Genomic DNA, 16,796 nt, shown 5'->3' on the forward strand with positions numbered 1-16,796 from the left:
CATACATATATACATACACATACATTTTCCCCCCCATCAACTGCTTGTATATTGAAAGGCCTTCTGTAGGGAGAAAGCACCAAGCTGTGGTGCTTTACTATAGGAAATGGGTAAAAGGCTGTTCAACCTTTCAAGTTTCTCATATAAAACAAAACAAAAAACTAACAACCCCACACACCCTCTTCCCTGACCAAAACAGAACTCAATCTTCAAAACCATTCTCATCCTTCCGGCCTGATTGGCCGCAGTGGTCATGTGCGTGGCTAACACATGACCACTGCAGCCAATTAGTGGCCTTAGAGGTCATCCGCCCCAATAGTGGCATCTATTAAGAAAAAGCATGATGCCAGTAATAATGATTTAGTACCAAGTACAATATGCCATCGGGGACTGTTAATGCTTAATGGATCTGTGGAGGATTAGATTGGTGAGTTTAATATATTTTATGCTTTTAAATTACATTTTCTGTTTTTTTTTTTTTTTTACGATTCTATATTACACCCCCAATCACCCCTCCAACAAAAATAAAAACTTTAATCTTGATGGACAGCACTGACAAGGAGGGGTGGTATCCCACTTCACAAATGCATTTAGTTAGAACCAATATTGGGGAGTAAGGGGTGATCAACTTTAAAGTAAGACAATTTTTTTTTTTTTTTAAATATCACACAACCCCTTATCAGAGGATCGGTCATGTTAATATTGGGCACCCAAATTAATTCTCCGATGCCAATGTAAAACTTCCATTAAAATCTGGCTTCTTGACAGATTCAACACAGACAAGAAAACGTAGGTGAATCTATATAAGAGACCAAACTGCACTCCAGCACTGAAGGGGTCATCAGGCGCACACACGACTGGTTTTACCCTGTCTAAAATGTGGATCAAGCAGCAAAAACAAAACAAAACAAAAAAAAAACTTAAAAGATGTACAGTGATGGCTAGACGTTATTACAAGACACATATGTTGGGGACATACAGCTGTCCGCATGGAATTCGTCTGTAACAAATACGTGCCACCCAAAATGTTGGCGGCTTTAAATGGAACGGAGCAAAGTCATCCATTTTGGCTCCCGGACCTCTGAGGACAGACGCAGTAGTACTGGCAGCAGTCGCCCGCCTGTTTTATATTGCAGTTCCAAGTCTATGGTATCATGCCCGCTGCCAGCGGTCGGATCTGTCACCACTTCATGTCTACGCGGGCAGTGTTTTGAGCAGCGGGCACATATTTGGTATGTAGGGAGTCTCTGGATTTCTGGGATTCCTCTCCCTCCAGCCAGCTGGTGTATAACTCATGTATATGAGGGTTATTTTCTGGGCTCTGAACTGGCACATTTGTGAATAAAACCTCCATGGCTTGCAGCTGTGCCCGCTCTGGTTTTCCATCTACTGACTGTGCCTGGCCTTTTCCATTCAAGCAACCTAGAAAAATAAAACAAACATTTATGATCTACTTTTTTTATTCATTTAAAAAAAAGTGAACTATTGAAAAAATAAATAAAATTTAACGTTAACACCCCCTGCCCAATACTGTATGTAGGTCCTCATAGGGCTCTTATCCTATATCAGGTAGAAGCCTATCCTCCAAAGGTGTGCAGGCCTCCATTAATCTAGAACATCCCACAGATGATCAATACCATTAAGTTCTAGGAATTTGGAGACAAGTCATCATCTTCATCATGTTCCCAAGACCATTCCCGATAGACTATTAAAAAGAGTACTGTCATTACGGAATCTCATTGCCATGAAGGGCGGCAGGTGAAGCAAATGGTGGTCCAAGTGAACATGATTCATCAGACCAAACTGCCTTCTTCCATTGCTCCATGGTCCAGTTCTGATGACCACTTCTTTCTGTGCTGGACAGCAGTCAGAAAGGATAATTTGACCTGTCCAAAGACAGACAGTAAGCTGCGATGCAGTGCTCGATCCGACCCTTTACTATCATAGCTGCAATGCGGAGCACAATCTGACCCCTTGCTATCATAGCTGCGATGCTGTGCACGATCCGACCCCTTGCTATCATAGCTGCGATGCTGTCCACGATCAGACCACTTTCTATCATAGTTGTGATGCTGTGCACGATCAGACCAATTTCTATCATAGTTGCAATGCTGTGCTCGATCCGACCCCTTGCCCTCATAGCTGCGATGCTGTGCACGATCCGACCCCTTGCTATCATAGCTGCGATGCTGTGCACGATCAGACCACTTTCTATCATAGTTGTGATGCTGTGCACGATCAGACCACTTTCTATCATAGTTGCAATGCTGTGCTCGATCCGACCCCTTGCCCTCATAGCTGCGATGCTGTGCACGATCCGACCCCTTGCTATCATAGCTGCGATGCTGTGCATGATCCGACTCCTTGCTGTCATAGCTGCGATGCTGTGCTCGATCCGACCCCTTGCCCTCATAGCTGCGATGCTGTGCTCGATCCGATCCCTTGCCCTCATAGCTGCGATGCGGTGCACGATCCGACCCCTTGCTATCATAGCTGTGATGCTGTGCACGAGCAGACCACTTTCTATCATAGTTGCAATGCTGTGCACGATCCGACCCCTTGCTATCATAGCTGTGATGCTGTGCACGATCCGACCCCTTGCTATCATAGCTGTGATGCTGTGCACGATCCGACCCCTTGCTATCATAGCTGCGATGCTGTGCACGAGCAAACCACTTTCTATCATAGTTGCAATGCTGTGCACGATCCAACCCCTTGCTATCATGACATCATCAGAATGCAAAAAACAAGGTAATATCCATCATACATATGTGAGCTGAAAGGCAAATAGTTTGCATGAGCTAAAAATCACTCAAATACACAATCTTAAACAAAACAAAACCCAACAACATTTTTGGGGACTGACCTCCAGGACAGGCCAGGACCTCGACGAAGTGATAGTGAAATTTCCCCTTTCGCAATTTTAGTACCATGTTCTGAATGTTCCGAAACCCATAAGCTGCAGCAAATCTCAGCACGGTCTCGCCATCTTTCTCCAAGCACACTTCTTGGAAGTCTTTGTTCCTAGAAAATACAAAAAACAAAAACACAAAAACACAATCACAAATAATTAACAGAACAGATTATCGGCAGTGTAAGCCCCTTATATAGATTTTTAGTGTCCATACATTACACAGTATTTACATGAGTGGACTCACTTTAATGTCTTGTATGTGATTTCTTGAACCTCCATGCCAAACAGCTCCTTGGCAGCGTGACGAAAGAGGTGTGCGAGGTAACCGTCCGAGCTGGTGCCTTCATGGCGGACAAACTGACATGTGGTCCCTCCAAAGCTGATGATGAGAAAGGAAAAACAACCAAACTATATCAGTGCCAAGATCATATTATAAACTCCTGCGTGACCACAAGTCACATACAACAGTGTCACGTACGATAAACAGAAGAGGAAATCAGAAACGCTTACTGGAATAAAACCATCATTCTGATGCAAAGGAGAAACATGGAAGTCACCAAATTGTACTGTCCACCCTTAAAGAGGACACAATGTAATAGTGGCTGTAGAGCAGGATTATTATTATTATTTGTTTTTTTAAATTTCGCCTCACTGTTGCTGAGATATTAGCAATCTAAGTATTTAGCACCTAATGAGTTAAAGTCCAAGTTAGTGTGTGTTATCACATGGCAACATATACATTAGTTACCTCCTGTATCATACTCCAGAGCTGTACTCACTATTCTGCTGGTGCAGTCACTGTGTACATACATTACATTACTTATCCTGTACTGATCCTGAGTTACATCCTGTATTACCCCAGAACTGCACTCACTATTCTGCTGGTGCAGTCACTGTGTACATACATTACTGATCCTGTACTGATCCTGACTTACATCCTGTATTATACTCCAGAGCTGCACTCACTATTCTGCTGGTGCAGTCACTGTGTACATACATTACTGATCCTGTACTGATCCTGACTTACATCCTGTATTATACTCCAGAACTGCACTCACTATTCTGCTGGTGCAGTCACTGTGTACATACATTACTGATCCTGTACTGATCCTGACTTACATCCTGTATTATACTCCAGAGCTGCACTCACTATTCTGCTGGTGCAGTCACTGTGTACATACATTACGGATCCTGAGTTACATCCTGTATTATACCCTAGAGCTGCACTCACTATTCTGCTGGTGCAGTCACTGTGTACATACATTACATTACTGATCCTGTACTGATCCTGACTTACATCCTGTATTATACTCCAGAGCTGCACTCACTATTTTGCTGGTGTAGCACGGGTACTCATTTTCTATTGATTGTATATCACTACTTTATACTATGGTATAATGTGAGTGGCACACATTTACTGTATTTTCGTTGGCACATTATTTTTTCTATACGCGAGAGGAAAGAAAAAAAAAATCCACTCCGCTTCACCAGTCAGCACACTGGTGCTGGTAAATCATTAGCCATATATTGCCATCAAATCACGGATTTTCAGAATGATTGCTAATTCGTTTTGGAAAGTTAAGTGCTACAGCGAAACAGCAATTTGCTGGCCTTCTAGTGCAGGGGTCATTGAGTCATGAGTAAACCATGGGGCTAAACATACTGTAGTGTTGTCACATGGGTGCCACCTAGAGGGGGAGGTGTGTGGGAGAACAGTGATCCTTGAACAATATAGTGTGAGGTCTACGCGCCATCTAGTGGTGGGAGAACAGTGATCCTTGAGAACAATATAATGTGAGGTCTACGCACCATCTGATTGGTGGGTGGGAGAATAGTGAACTTTGAGAACCATATATTATGAGGTCTTAGCACCATGTAGTGGTTGGGGTTGGTGGATAACAGTGATCCTTGAGAACAATATAGTGTGGGGTCTCAGCACCATCTAGTGGCAGGAGGAGAGTAAGCTTTAAATGGAGTTTCTTGCTATGTAATCTGAAGACAGCATGCTGTAGGGGGTTAAACCACAGATTTCAGCGATACATCCCTTATCAAGCTCTGTCCTGTTTACTTGCAATGATTGTTTTATTGCATGGAGCTTCTCATTGCTGGGGCACAGCAGCTCCTGCCTACTAGTCTGACTCCGCCCACTCCTGTGATAAGCAGCTCAGGGTCTACAGACATTGTATATACGGAGCCTGGTGACAGAAGATTCCCGTTAAGGAGGAAGTAGTGCTGTGTCCCTTGATAGGATGTAGCGTATTGTCACGGTATATCAGCGCCATCTAGTGGTATTAAGGGCTCCATGTAGTGGGTATGAATAGGTTACAACTCCCTCCACCAACTACAAAGCACTCAGTGAGAATAAAAGTGAAAGCACACGGATAACGCGGGCAAGGATTAAAAATTAGCTGCTGATTGACCAACGAAGGGTGCCAAGATATTGCTTGTCCCCCCCCCCCTCAAATCACAAGGTAGCCATGTGATGTCAGCTGTTCGGAGCAGTCACATGATCAGCATGTGCTGAGGGGTTAACCCATGGGGCGCCTGGTAGTGTTAGGCAGATGGGAGATCATGCTGCATCTAGTATAAAACCAACTTTTTTTTTTTTGGGGGGGAAACAAAAACAAAACACATTTAGAAGCGTGACAGGATTTTTTCTTTTTTACGGGTTTCAGCGGTCCGACTCATTACGCACACATGCTCTAGAGGAGATTCTTCCACGTCTTTTACGGATACATTTCTCTCTTCCATAATTTGCATTACTTCACCTGGAAAAAAAAATTATTTCTTTTACTTAGAAGAATAATACTTTTATATTTTAGAGTTATTTAGGTTGATCTGACTATACCCTAGAAAGGTAACAGCCATCAGGTGTGTGTGGTCCCGACTATATATTTGGAACATACCACCCCTCCCCCCTGCATTTACACAGGCTGATACAGGGGCGCCACTTGCCTGACGTCAGCACGCAGTCGACATCGCGGCAGTTGAACAGATCGGTGTAATAGTCTTCCCTGAGGGCCTCCATCTTACGGTCATAACATGGCGCCACAGCGAGGTGGAATATTTTATCCGGGGACAGATTTTGGAAGAGCGAACACACGTGTATTCCGGGGTCTTTATCATAAAGCACATCAGTGATATAAGAAGGGCAGACTCACCTTCTGTGACGCAAAGTAACTCTTCACTAGTGACCCCATAATCTGCTGAGGAGATTTTGCAGTGCAGATGTGCGGCGTAACCAGGTCGCCCAGAACACGCTCCGCATACTGCACCCACCCTGCGGGAAACGTGACGGAGGGTGAATGGGGGCAACATGGAAGAACAGTCAAATTATATTACAGTAGTTAATGCCTTGTACATCGGAGCAGCAGTATAGTAGTTACCGTATTTTGCGGATTACAAGACGCACCCCAAATTTTGAGGAGAAAAATAGGAAAAAAAACCTTTTAAATGCAATGGTGGTGCTTCTTACAATACATGCATCTTATTGCTTACCGGAGGGATGATGGCAGCAATGGGGGGGGGGGGGAAGGGGGGTCTCAGGGACGTTGGTGGAGGAGGCAAGAGTGGAGAGTTGCGGGGGCCCATCTGTACACCCCCTCATCCCAGCCTGCAGCAACGCTCCATCTCATCTCCCGAGATCTTGGTGCCGAGATCTCCTTCTGCGCATGCCCCTCCCCCGGCAGCCATTTTCCCCGAAGTCCACTGCATAGTAAACCATGCAAGCAAGGGGGCTCTGGGCTTTCACAAAATGTTGGCAAAGCCCCCACACCACTGAACACCTGCAGATGCACATCCGAGCACCCCCTCATCCCAGCCTGCAGCAATGCACCTCTCCTGCCTCCTCCAGCAGCAACCCTGGGACCCTGTCCAGCTGCGGCCGGTAAGGTATATCCGCATTATAAGACGCACCCTCATTTTCCCACCAAATTTTGGGGAAAAAAGGGAGTCTTATTATCTGAAAAATACGGTATATTAGGCTACGTTCACACTAGCGTTCGGCGACGCAGCGGCGACGCACGCGTCATGCGCCCCTATGTTTAACATGGGGGACGCATGCGTTTTTGCTTGTTGCGTTTTCCGACACGAGCGTCTTTTTCTTGCGTCCGATTTTCGTCAAAAAACGACGCACGCGTCGAAAAACGCAGCGTTTTTGCGTGCGTTTGCACGCGTTTTTCGGTGCGTTGTGCGTCGCCGACGCAGCGGCGCACAACGCTAGTGTGAACTTAGCCTTATTGGTACATAGGGGCAGCATTATAGTAGTTATATTCTGGTACATAGGGGCAGTATTATAGTAGTTATATTTTTGTACATAGGAGCAGTATTATAGTAGTTATATTCTTGTACATAAGGGCAGTATTATAGTAGTTATATTCTTGTACATAGGGGACAGTATTATAGTAGTTATATTCTTGTACATAGGAGCAGTATTATAGTAGTTATATTCTTGTACATAGGGGCAGTATTATAGTAGTTATATTCTTGTACATAAGGGCAGTATTATAGTAGTTATATTCTTGTACATAGGGGACAGTATTATAGTAGTTATATTCTTGTACATAGGGGACAGTATTATAGTAGTTATATATTCTTGTACATAGGGGCAGATAATTCCTCAGCAGAGAGGCAGCCTGTAGAGTAAAAGTCTCCATAGTCCATCTATATTCTACGTTTCACCCTGAAGCACAATCCTCCATGTCACCGGTAAGGAAGGCAGGCGCTGGTGTGGGGGAGGGGTGGTGGTACAGCGAATCGGTGTACATCAGGTAATCATTAGATGGTATTATGTGACACGTGAGTCCATATTGACGTCCTGCGCCTGTTTCCATTTCTGTGAATTTCGGCTGAGTCATTGTTTACCAGCATCTCTACATTGGCCTTTTTCTTCCCCTCATTTATTTTGGTTAACCCTTCCATCAGCAGTTTCACTTCTTGAAAAACACGTGCTCATTTGATCATTTAGGGGGGCAGAGCGGTACATTGTGGGTTTTTAACGCACCACTCATTACTCTGAATGGGATGTTGGCATTACAGTTGCAGGGCGAGATTAGCCTTTCACCCACCAGGGCAGGGCTATGACATTGCATAGCTGCCGCCAGCAACGTCCCTGACTCAGCAGAACCTGCGCTATTCCTGTGCCGTCACTGCTGGGAATCTTCACTTTCCAGAGTCTCCTTATCTTTAGCTTTGGCCTCAGGCGGTCATGCCGTCTTGAAAGCTCCTCTCTAACAAGGTCATTTTTTTTTTTTTAATTCAAATAAATTTTTATTAAGAATAACAAGGCAATTAACATGTTACATTTACATTTTCAATATAGAGTATTTCCCCCCCCCTCCCCCTTCAAACAGCCCCCTTCGATCCCAAAGCCCCCCACCCCCACCCCACAAAGCAGCTCATCTGGTTAATTACTACCATCATTAAACCAATAGAGTATCTAATCCCTCAACCAATCGTATAAGCCACACTTCACATTACTATCCCATAGCAATCCATGGAGACCACATTTTATTGAACGTTTCAGTTTTCCCTTTCTTCATATAAATCCCTTTTTCTAGTGTCAGGCCCTGTTTCACATACTGGAGGAATTCTCCTCTTGACGGTGGCTCTTCCCTAATCCAGTTTCTAGCTATCACCTTCCTAGCCATATACAACAATCCGGCTATAGCTATCTTTAGGTGTTTATCCACTCCAATCTCATCCACGCATCCCAACAAACAGACAACTGGATCCCTTGGCACCGTGCATCCATACGCACCTTCCATACGACTCAAAACTACCACCCAGAAGGCAGCCAACCTCGGACATGTCCACATCATATGGAAAATGTCTGCATCCGTAGATTTACACCTCGGACATTCAGAGTCATTACGCAATCCTGCCTTATATAGCACCATCGGAGACTTATAAACTCTGTGTATCACATAGAGCTGTGACAGTCTATACGGTTCACTCAGCGACAGTCTTGGGATCCATTCCAACACCGACTCCCAAGTCTCGTTATCTATTGGGCCCAAATCCCTTTCCCATTTAGCTCTCGCCATTATTGGAAACCCCAATAGAAAACTGTGCAACAGATCCCTGTACAGAGTGGATATGACTCCTCCAGTCGTCCCATCATTACACACATACTCCAGTACTATATCCCTTTGAATCCTAATACCTCCGTTCCTACTCTGAGCTCCAAAGGCATGCCTCATCCGCAAATATTGATACTCCCCTGCAGACCCAAGACCAAATTCCGCCTGCAATTGGGAAAATGATTTCAGTTCACCTTGTTCAATTATTTGATACACATACTGAATCCGTTTGCCCAACCACTCTATCAGTACCCCCAATGCCTCAAATTCTTTCAGATTGTTATTATGCCATAGCGGCGAGTATCTAGTCAAGTCCGTGATCCCACGTATGTGCCTCAATCTACTCCACAGCTTGCGTATCAACAGCAAAGTCGGATATAGCTTCCCCAAACTCTCCAAGGATCCATCCTCCAAACATTGCACCACTGGCCTTCTTTTTGTCACCACCTCCATCAACTGCTGTACTGCCCCAGATGACCCCTCATGCGCCCAGCCCCTTAAATGCTGACTCTGGGCTGCAAGAAAGTACAACTCAGGGTTAGGCAATGCCAGACCCCCATCATCCTTGGGTCGCTGAAGTGTCTCCAGTTTGATACGCGGATGCTACCTCCCCCAAATCAGATTCCTAAACAGAGAGTTGATCTGTCTAAATTTCCCACGTGGTATCCAAACCGGCGCATTGTGAAGAATATACAGTATTTTCGGCATCAGAATCATTTTGATAAGATTCACCCTGCCTACCACAGACAAATGTAGCTTAAGCCATGCATCCGCTTTTGCCTTGAGGGCACCCAAGATTGGAGTCAGATTCTCATGTATATAGTCAGTGACCGGCATAGATACCCATATTCCCAGGTACTTAAATTTACTCGTCACCTCCAGTCGCCTGTCCTCCAATGGCTCCCCATCCACATCGTCCACCTTAAACAAGATAGACTTACTCCAATTTATCCTAAGTCCCGACACTGATCCGAATCGTTCAATAATCCCAATGGCTCCCTCCAAGGATGCAACCGGGTCAGCCAGAAACAACAAAATATCATCCGCATACAACGCCACCCTTTCTTCAATCACCCCATATTTAAACCCCGTCATCTCATCAGACTGTCGAAGCGTAGCGGCCAGTGGTTCCACCGCCAGAGCAAACAAAAGGGGGGAAAGCGGACACCCCTGCCTCGTCCCTCTAGCCAATTGTATGGTCCGTGAAAACTCCCCGTTTACCCTAACCCTGGCCATCGGCATCGAGTACATTAATTGAATCCATGATATGAACTGCGGTCCAAACCCCATTCTTCGCAACACCTGCCAGAGATACCCCCACTCCACACTATCGAACGCCTTGTGAGCGTCTAAAGATGCAATAACTCTCTGGCCACAGTTATCGGCTTTGAGTTGCAAGTTCATATACAGCCTTCGTAGATTAATCGCAGTTGACCTATCAGGCATAAAGCCAGACTGGTCTGAGTGTATCAGGCCAGAAATAACACTTGTCAACCTCATCGCCAACACCTTAGCCAGGAGTTTCTCTAACAAGGTCATTAGCAAATTGCAATGGGTAACCCAATAATAACAAGTGGCGCGGAGTCTCAAGATCGGGGAGGGTAGGGGGTGTTTTTTTAATTTTATCTCAAGGGCAAACAGCGTCACCAATGTTGGCTTCCAGGGCCTACTCATGGTAGCCGGATATTAGGACTACGTGAGGATGTCCGCACTGGGACCGATAAGCAGCTGCTTAGCAATTGTGGCGCCGCTTATTTCAGACCATCGCTATTAACCTCCTCTTCTCAGGAGAGGTCAGAACTAACACCTAGCCTGTAGGGCACTGTTTACCTGGACAAGCTGAGGCGAACATGGGGAAGGCATGCTCGTCCTGCGTCTGCCGCCTAAACCTTTGGATGAAGTCCTTCTGGGTTTCCAGGATGCTGAAATCCGCAGCGATCGTTGTATCAAACACGTGATGGACGCCTGAAGAAGGATGCAATACAAAGCGTTTTTGCAGAGGAGCAGAAGTGCAACTTTAACATTTTTCACAGCTGCTCCCAATGAGAGCAATATTAAGAAATTGCAATCTATGGCTTTAAGGGATAGTCCAGAATTAGGAAAACATGGCTGCTTTCTCTTACAAACAGTGCTCCCTTTCTTGGGGTATGCACGGTGTTTAAGCTCTGCTCCGTGTACCCTGCTGTTGTCTTCGGTCAAAAACGACCAACCTTGAACTTCAATATTCAAGATGCGGCTCTGAAACCCGTGGCCGACCGACCCATCCTCATTTAAGTCAATCAACCACAAGTTTCAGAACCGCATCTTGAACACCCCAAAAAATACCACAGTTCAAAATCGGTCTCCCCAGACCGAAGACAACAGCAGGGTTATGGAGCAGAGTTGCAATAAGAGGCAACCTATGCTAATGAGGTGATTGTTTGAGAGAAAGCAACCAGGAATCCTCCGTAATCCTGGAAACCCCTTTAAGTTATACTTTTACTTACCCAGACTCTTGAGGAAGCCGCAGAGCTTCTTGGCCGCCTCACAGACAGAAAGCTGGAACTTGACAGCAAAATAAGGCACAGACTGCGGACTGATCGACGCCACCACCAGTCTATGGAGAGAAGCGTCACACTTCTGGAAGATAGAGGTACAAATCTATTACAGGTCATACTCCAGAGCTGCATTCACAATTCTGCAGGCAGCTGCTTAAAACTCTACAGCCAAGACTCATCCCTTCCAAATGAAAGGGGTATTCTGATAATCAATTTATCACTAGGATGGGCTGTAACTACCTACATAGATGGGGGTCTAACCAACCACTAGATGACTATGACACCGATCGATTTTATTTTAAGTGGTGAAAAACAAACACATTTTTACTTTGCATCGCTCTTTTCAGAGACCAGTGACAGTTATTTTTCTGTTGATGGGGCTGAGCGAGGGTTTCTTGTTTTAATTTTTAGCAATACAAATGTTGTGTACATACGAGGCTTTCATTCCACATTACTACATTTTTTTTTTGGGGGGGGGGGGGGGGGGCTTTTTTTTTTGCAGTTCTAGTTTTGAAGGGCACGATTCACTTTACTGAAAAAAAATATATATAATTTTTTTTCTGCTTTTTTTTTTTCAGAAACTTACAGCGACATTTTAGCGATTAAACAGCAGCGACAGGAGCTAGGTCAGATAGCTGCTGTTAGAGGATGCATAACACAGCTGGCACCTGCCCTCTATGGAGTAGGCTCGGTTCCTGAGCCTGCTCCATACATATAAGCCCATTCCATGGATATATACATCACAGAGCATTAAGGAGGGTTAAAGAAATTTTCAACAGAGGGTCCATCTTTACAACAGGTCATTGACTTATGCTACAACCATTGGGATGAAAAACGTAAGACACAATGAAAAAAAAGGCATTGTATGCTGAATACAGCAGATCACAGTGACCATTATTCTGTTTGATGTTCTGATGTCAGATACCTCCAACGATTATACGTTGATGGATGCTTCCAAGAATAGGGAATGGCGTTTTGACAGATTGCAACTGCAAGCTGGCAGAATTGTGAATGCAGCTCTGGATGTTAATGCCGCGCCTGACACGTCAATGAGGTTACCACTATCATACCTTATTGAGACTTAGAACCTTGAAAAGCGCCTTCTGGTTCTGAGCGAAGATCTTGGAGCCTTCTTCCGAGGTCACACAGTTGTTACACGCCAGGCAATCGCTCAGGAAGATGCGGGAATCGGCCAGACGATGAAACTCACTTTTCTATTAACGTCAGAAAAGAACTCAAAAGATGTCATGGGAGCAATTTTGGGAGTTGTAGCTTCATAACATTTTGCAAGTTTCCCCTGATCTAGGAATATATTGGGGGAGGGGATGTTCACAAAGGAAAGAATTTTTAAGTTGTTCGTTAACATTTTTTAAAAAATGTATTTTCAAATTCCGCAGTCCGCTTTGATGGGTGTAAAGTCTGGTCAGGGTGGAGTGGCGGGAAGAGATAAGGTTGAGAGGTTGGGTGTGCGCCCAACATGGTAGGTCTCAGATAAGGCAGTGTCTCACTCTCACCTCGTCTCCGTCCTCCGGAGGCAGCGGCACAGAAAGCTCCGCATCATCTGCGTTCTTCTTTTTTTTCTTGCTACATTCCTGTCGGTTGGGGGGGGGGGAGGGGAAGAAGTTTTAGAAATGTTTGTTACAAATAGAAAATGTAAAAACAAACAAACACTCTACCAATTGATTAGAAGCATTGAATAAAAATTCAATTTTCTTTTTAATCTAATAATCAACATGGGGAGAGAAAAAAAAAAATTATATATTTTTTTTTTTTTTTACAGGTTTCTACATATATTTACAGACCTGAAAATGTAAGTAGAGCTGTATGACAACCACCAGGAGCAATCGAGTTACTACAGCCCTGCCTGACTATGGCTCCGGGGAGGTTAATTATTCATTCATTATATTATTTTCATTTTCGATTTTGTAGTTTTCATTTCTCACAGACTTTAATGGACAAGTAACAAATAAAAAAAACAACATTAAAAAAAGTTTATTTTTTGTTTATATACCTAAAAAACAAACAAACAAAAAACAAAAAAAACACCACACCAGTGGTAAGGGAGATGATGACAAATGGGTATTAGGTCGCATACCAGGAGTATTCACATCAGAATGGAAACAGTCTCTCTGCCACTCAAAATATTTGTCTACCCTCCCACCTCCCCCCATGGTCAGCATTCACAAAAATATTTGTTGAGAGAAGGGCTTGTCCTACAGAAAATGCAAGAACAAAAACAATTCTCTCCGGTTACAAAAGGAGCCTTCACCTAGAATATCAAAGAGGAAAAAGCAAAAACAAAAGAGAAAAATCAAACACCTAAACACCATCCTGACCTCCCCCCACCACAAAACAAAATCTCAGGTGCCACTTGTCACTAAAAGTGGCCTTGCAGCACCTACAGGTCAAATAGAAGACATGCTGTTAACTATGTAGGCACCACTGAGGTAAAAAGCTGACAATATGGCCGCCATGGGTGCAATGCGCTCAGGGTTGGCACATTGGCTGTAAGTATGAGGCCAATATTTGGGGTGGGGTTCATAACTGACAGAACAGAAATCCCCAAAATCAGGTGGAAGATGGATATGAAGTAGACGAGGAGTCAGCACCGGGCTCTGTGGTTGGAGGGCGATGCGTTTTGGAAAAGGTTCTTGTAAGTAAGGTGGACATATCCGAAGACCCCGATGTCTAGTCTGAGGGTGACGTAATGGCGGATCTGTGAGCGTCTCCTGCCGTACTCCACGTGCACTCACATCCACAGGATCTCCCATTGCATCCAGGCCAGTTGAATAATCCAGTTGGAACCAACACTGACCCTATATGCGCTTCACCTACTATACCAGTAAAATTGTTCTGATGAAGGTCTGGATGTGGACCGAAAACGTTCAAACATATATCTTTGTGGATGCACAATAAAGGATCTTAATCTTTACACCAAAATTCTTCTTGAGTGCCAAGTTTTTTTTCTTATTTTGTAATGGCGGATCTGTCAGCACTAAGGCTTTGAACACATAAAAGGGTATGGGGCTCGGGCACATCCTGCGGTGGCATGTTGCTGTGGGTTACATTGCGCTCGTGCTGCCGTAGTATGTTGCTATGGGTTACGTTACATTCAAGCAGATCCTGTCGTAGTAACCCACAGCAACATGCTACCACAGCATCCGCACATGCGCAATGTAACCCACAGCAACATGCATGCTACCACAGCATCCGCACATGCGCAATGTAACCCACAGCAACATGCATGCTACCACAGCATCCGCACATGCGCAATGTAACCCACAGCAGCATGCATGCTACCACAGCATCCGCACATGCGCAATGTAACCCACAGCAACCGCACATGCGCAATGTAACCCACAGCAACCGCACATGCGCAATGTAACCCACAGCAACCGCACATGCGCAATGTAACCCACAGCAGCATACTACCACAGCATCCGCACATGCGCAATGTAACCCACAGCAACATACTACCACAGCATCCGCACATGCGCAATGTAACCCACAGCAACATACTACCACAGCATCCGCACATGCGCAATGTAACCCACTGCAACATACTACCACAGCATCCGCACATGCGCAATGTAACCCACAGCAACATGCATGCTACCACAGCATCCGCACATGCGTAATGTAACCCACAGCAACATGCATGCTACCACAGCATCCGGACATGCGCAATGTAACCCACAGCAACATGCCACCGCAGTATCAGCCCGAGCTCAACGTAACCCACAGCAACATGCCACCGCAGTATCAGCCCGAGCTCAACGTAACCCACAGCAACATGCCACCGCAGTATCAGCCCGCGCACACCGTAACCCATAGCAACAGCTCACGGAAGCTACGCGCGCACCGTAACCCATAGCAACAGCTCACGGAAGCTACGCGCGCACCGTAACCCATAGCAACAGCTCACGGAAGCTACGCGCGCAGCGCAACCCATAGCAACAGCTCACGGAAGCTACGCGCGCAGCGCAACCCATAGCAACAGCTCACGGAAGCTACAAGCGCAGCGCAACCCATAGCAACAGCTTGTGGAAGCTACGCATGCACTGTAACCCATAGCAACATCTCATGGAGTATATGCACGCACCGTAACTCATAGCAACAGCTCACGGAAGCTTCGCGTGCACCGTAACCCATAGCAACAGCTCACGGAAGCTACGCGTGCACTGTAACCCACAGCAACATCTCATGGAGTATATGCACGCACCGTAACCCATAGCAACATATCATGGAGGATATGCACGCACCGTAACCCACAGAAACCAAATATGCAACATCTCACGGAAGCTACAGACGCGCACCGTAACCCATAGCAACAAGTGTAACATGTACTCCGCACAGTACAGCAGAAGAGACACCGATCCACTGTAACCCATAGCAACAATTTACCGCAGAATCTACCATCCACGTCCGCAGTATCACATAGCAACCAAAAAGACTTACGACAAGAAAACGTGCGGCAAAGGCAGGAGGCAAACAGTGAACGCGCATCAATAATAAATCGGCCGAAGAATTGTGACCCCAATGGGACTTGTTGATGCCCTGATTTTACAAAGATGTCACCCCCCCCCCCCAAAAAAAAAAAAAAAAAAATATTATATATAGGCTTTTTATGCACATATACAGTATAAAAGCCCAAATAGAAAAAAATTGTATATAATCAGAAAATAATGATAAAGGGCCAGGCCGTGTGTGGGTCCCAGGGGTTAATCCTACGTCCTGCAGTGCAGGGATACAGCGGAACGTGCGGCTCTATGCAGCACACTGGGCGATAAGGGGTTAGTGTCAGCCATGTCTGGCCCCCGCTGCTGTGGCCGCTCACCGCCTTGGTGCAGTTCTCACACTTCATGTCTGGCCGGTCAGGGTCGTCCCTGGTCCCGGGGGTCGCACGGCACAAGCTGCTGTCACCCGGAGCTTTGTTACCCCTCGTCTCTCGCCTCTTACTTTGCTCCCGTTTAATTGATAGCTCCCCCACCAATGAGAAGCAGGGGAAGGTGGATTTCCTCCAGTAACCCCGCCCAGAACACGCCCACCTGTCATATTGTCCGAATAATAGAAACACAGTCCTCACTGGGGCCGCCATGTTTTTGAAGACCGCCCCGAAGACTTAACTAGGTGCCACTTCGGCAAAATGCCTCCTTCTGAGGGGAATAATATAAAGGAGTTTAATTTTTCCTCTAGTGCTCCGAGATTAGCACTAAGAGACTAGCGGTCATGTGACGACAATGAACTATAAGGATACACGAGAGA

At 45.5% G+C, this 16,796-nt stretch overlaps 1 protein-coding gene across 1 annotated transcript; it reads right to left on the reverse strand.

Annotated features, from left to right (window-relative positions):
- Positions 1–461: 461 nt before the first annotated feature.
- On the reverse strand, positions 462–16,510 carry NARF (nuclear prelamin A recognition factor). Its single transcript, XM_069750665.1, has 11 exons — positions 16,369–16,510; positions 13,046–13,123; positions 12,602–12,745; positions 11,481–11,613; positions 10,825–10,959; positions 6,076–6,194; positions 5,870–5,999; positions 5,610–5,682; positions 3,159–3,293; positions 2,867–3,024; positions 462–1,422 (listed from the first exon to the last, which is right to left on the reverse strand). Exons 1-11 carry the CDS (start codon positions 16,393–16,395, stop codon positions 1,181–1,183), a joined length of 1,374 nt encoding a protein of 457 aa, XP_069606766.1. The 5' UTR covers positions 16,396–16,510; the 3' UTR covers positions 462–1,180.
- Positions 16,511–16,796: the final 286 nt, after the last annotated feature.

Source organism: Ranitomeya imitator, chromosome 2 (genome assembly GCF_032444005.1).
Source record: "Ranitomeya imitator isolate aRanImi1 chromosome 2, aRanImi1.pri, whole genome shotgun sequence".
Lineage (NCBI taxonomy): Eukaryota > Metazoa > Chordata > Amphibia > Anura > Dendrobatidae > Ranitomeya > Ranitomeya imitator.

Excerpts from the sequence above, each read along its gene's own strand:
- NARF (XM_069750665.1), bottom strand. The coding sequence starts at position 16,395 with ATGAAGTGTGAGAACTGCACCAAGGCG. Across the intron at positions 11,614-12,601 it reads AGGTTCTAAGTCTCAATAAG|AAGTGTGACGCTTCTCTCCA; the intron begins GTATGATAGTGG and ends TCTATCTTCCAG. Across the intron at positions 6,195-10,824 it reads GTTCGCCTCAGCTTGTCCAG|GGTGGGTGCAGTATGCGGAG; the intron begins GTAAACAGTGCC and ends CGTTTCCCGCAG.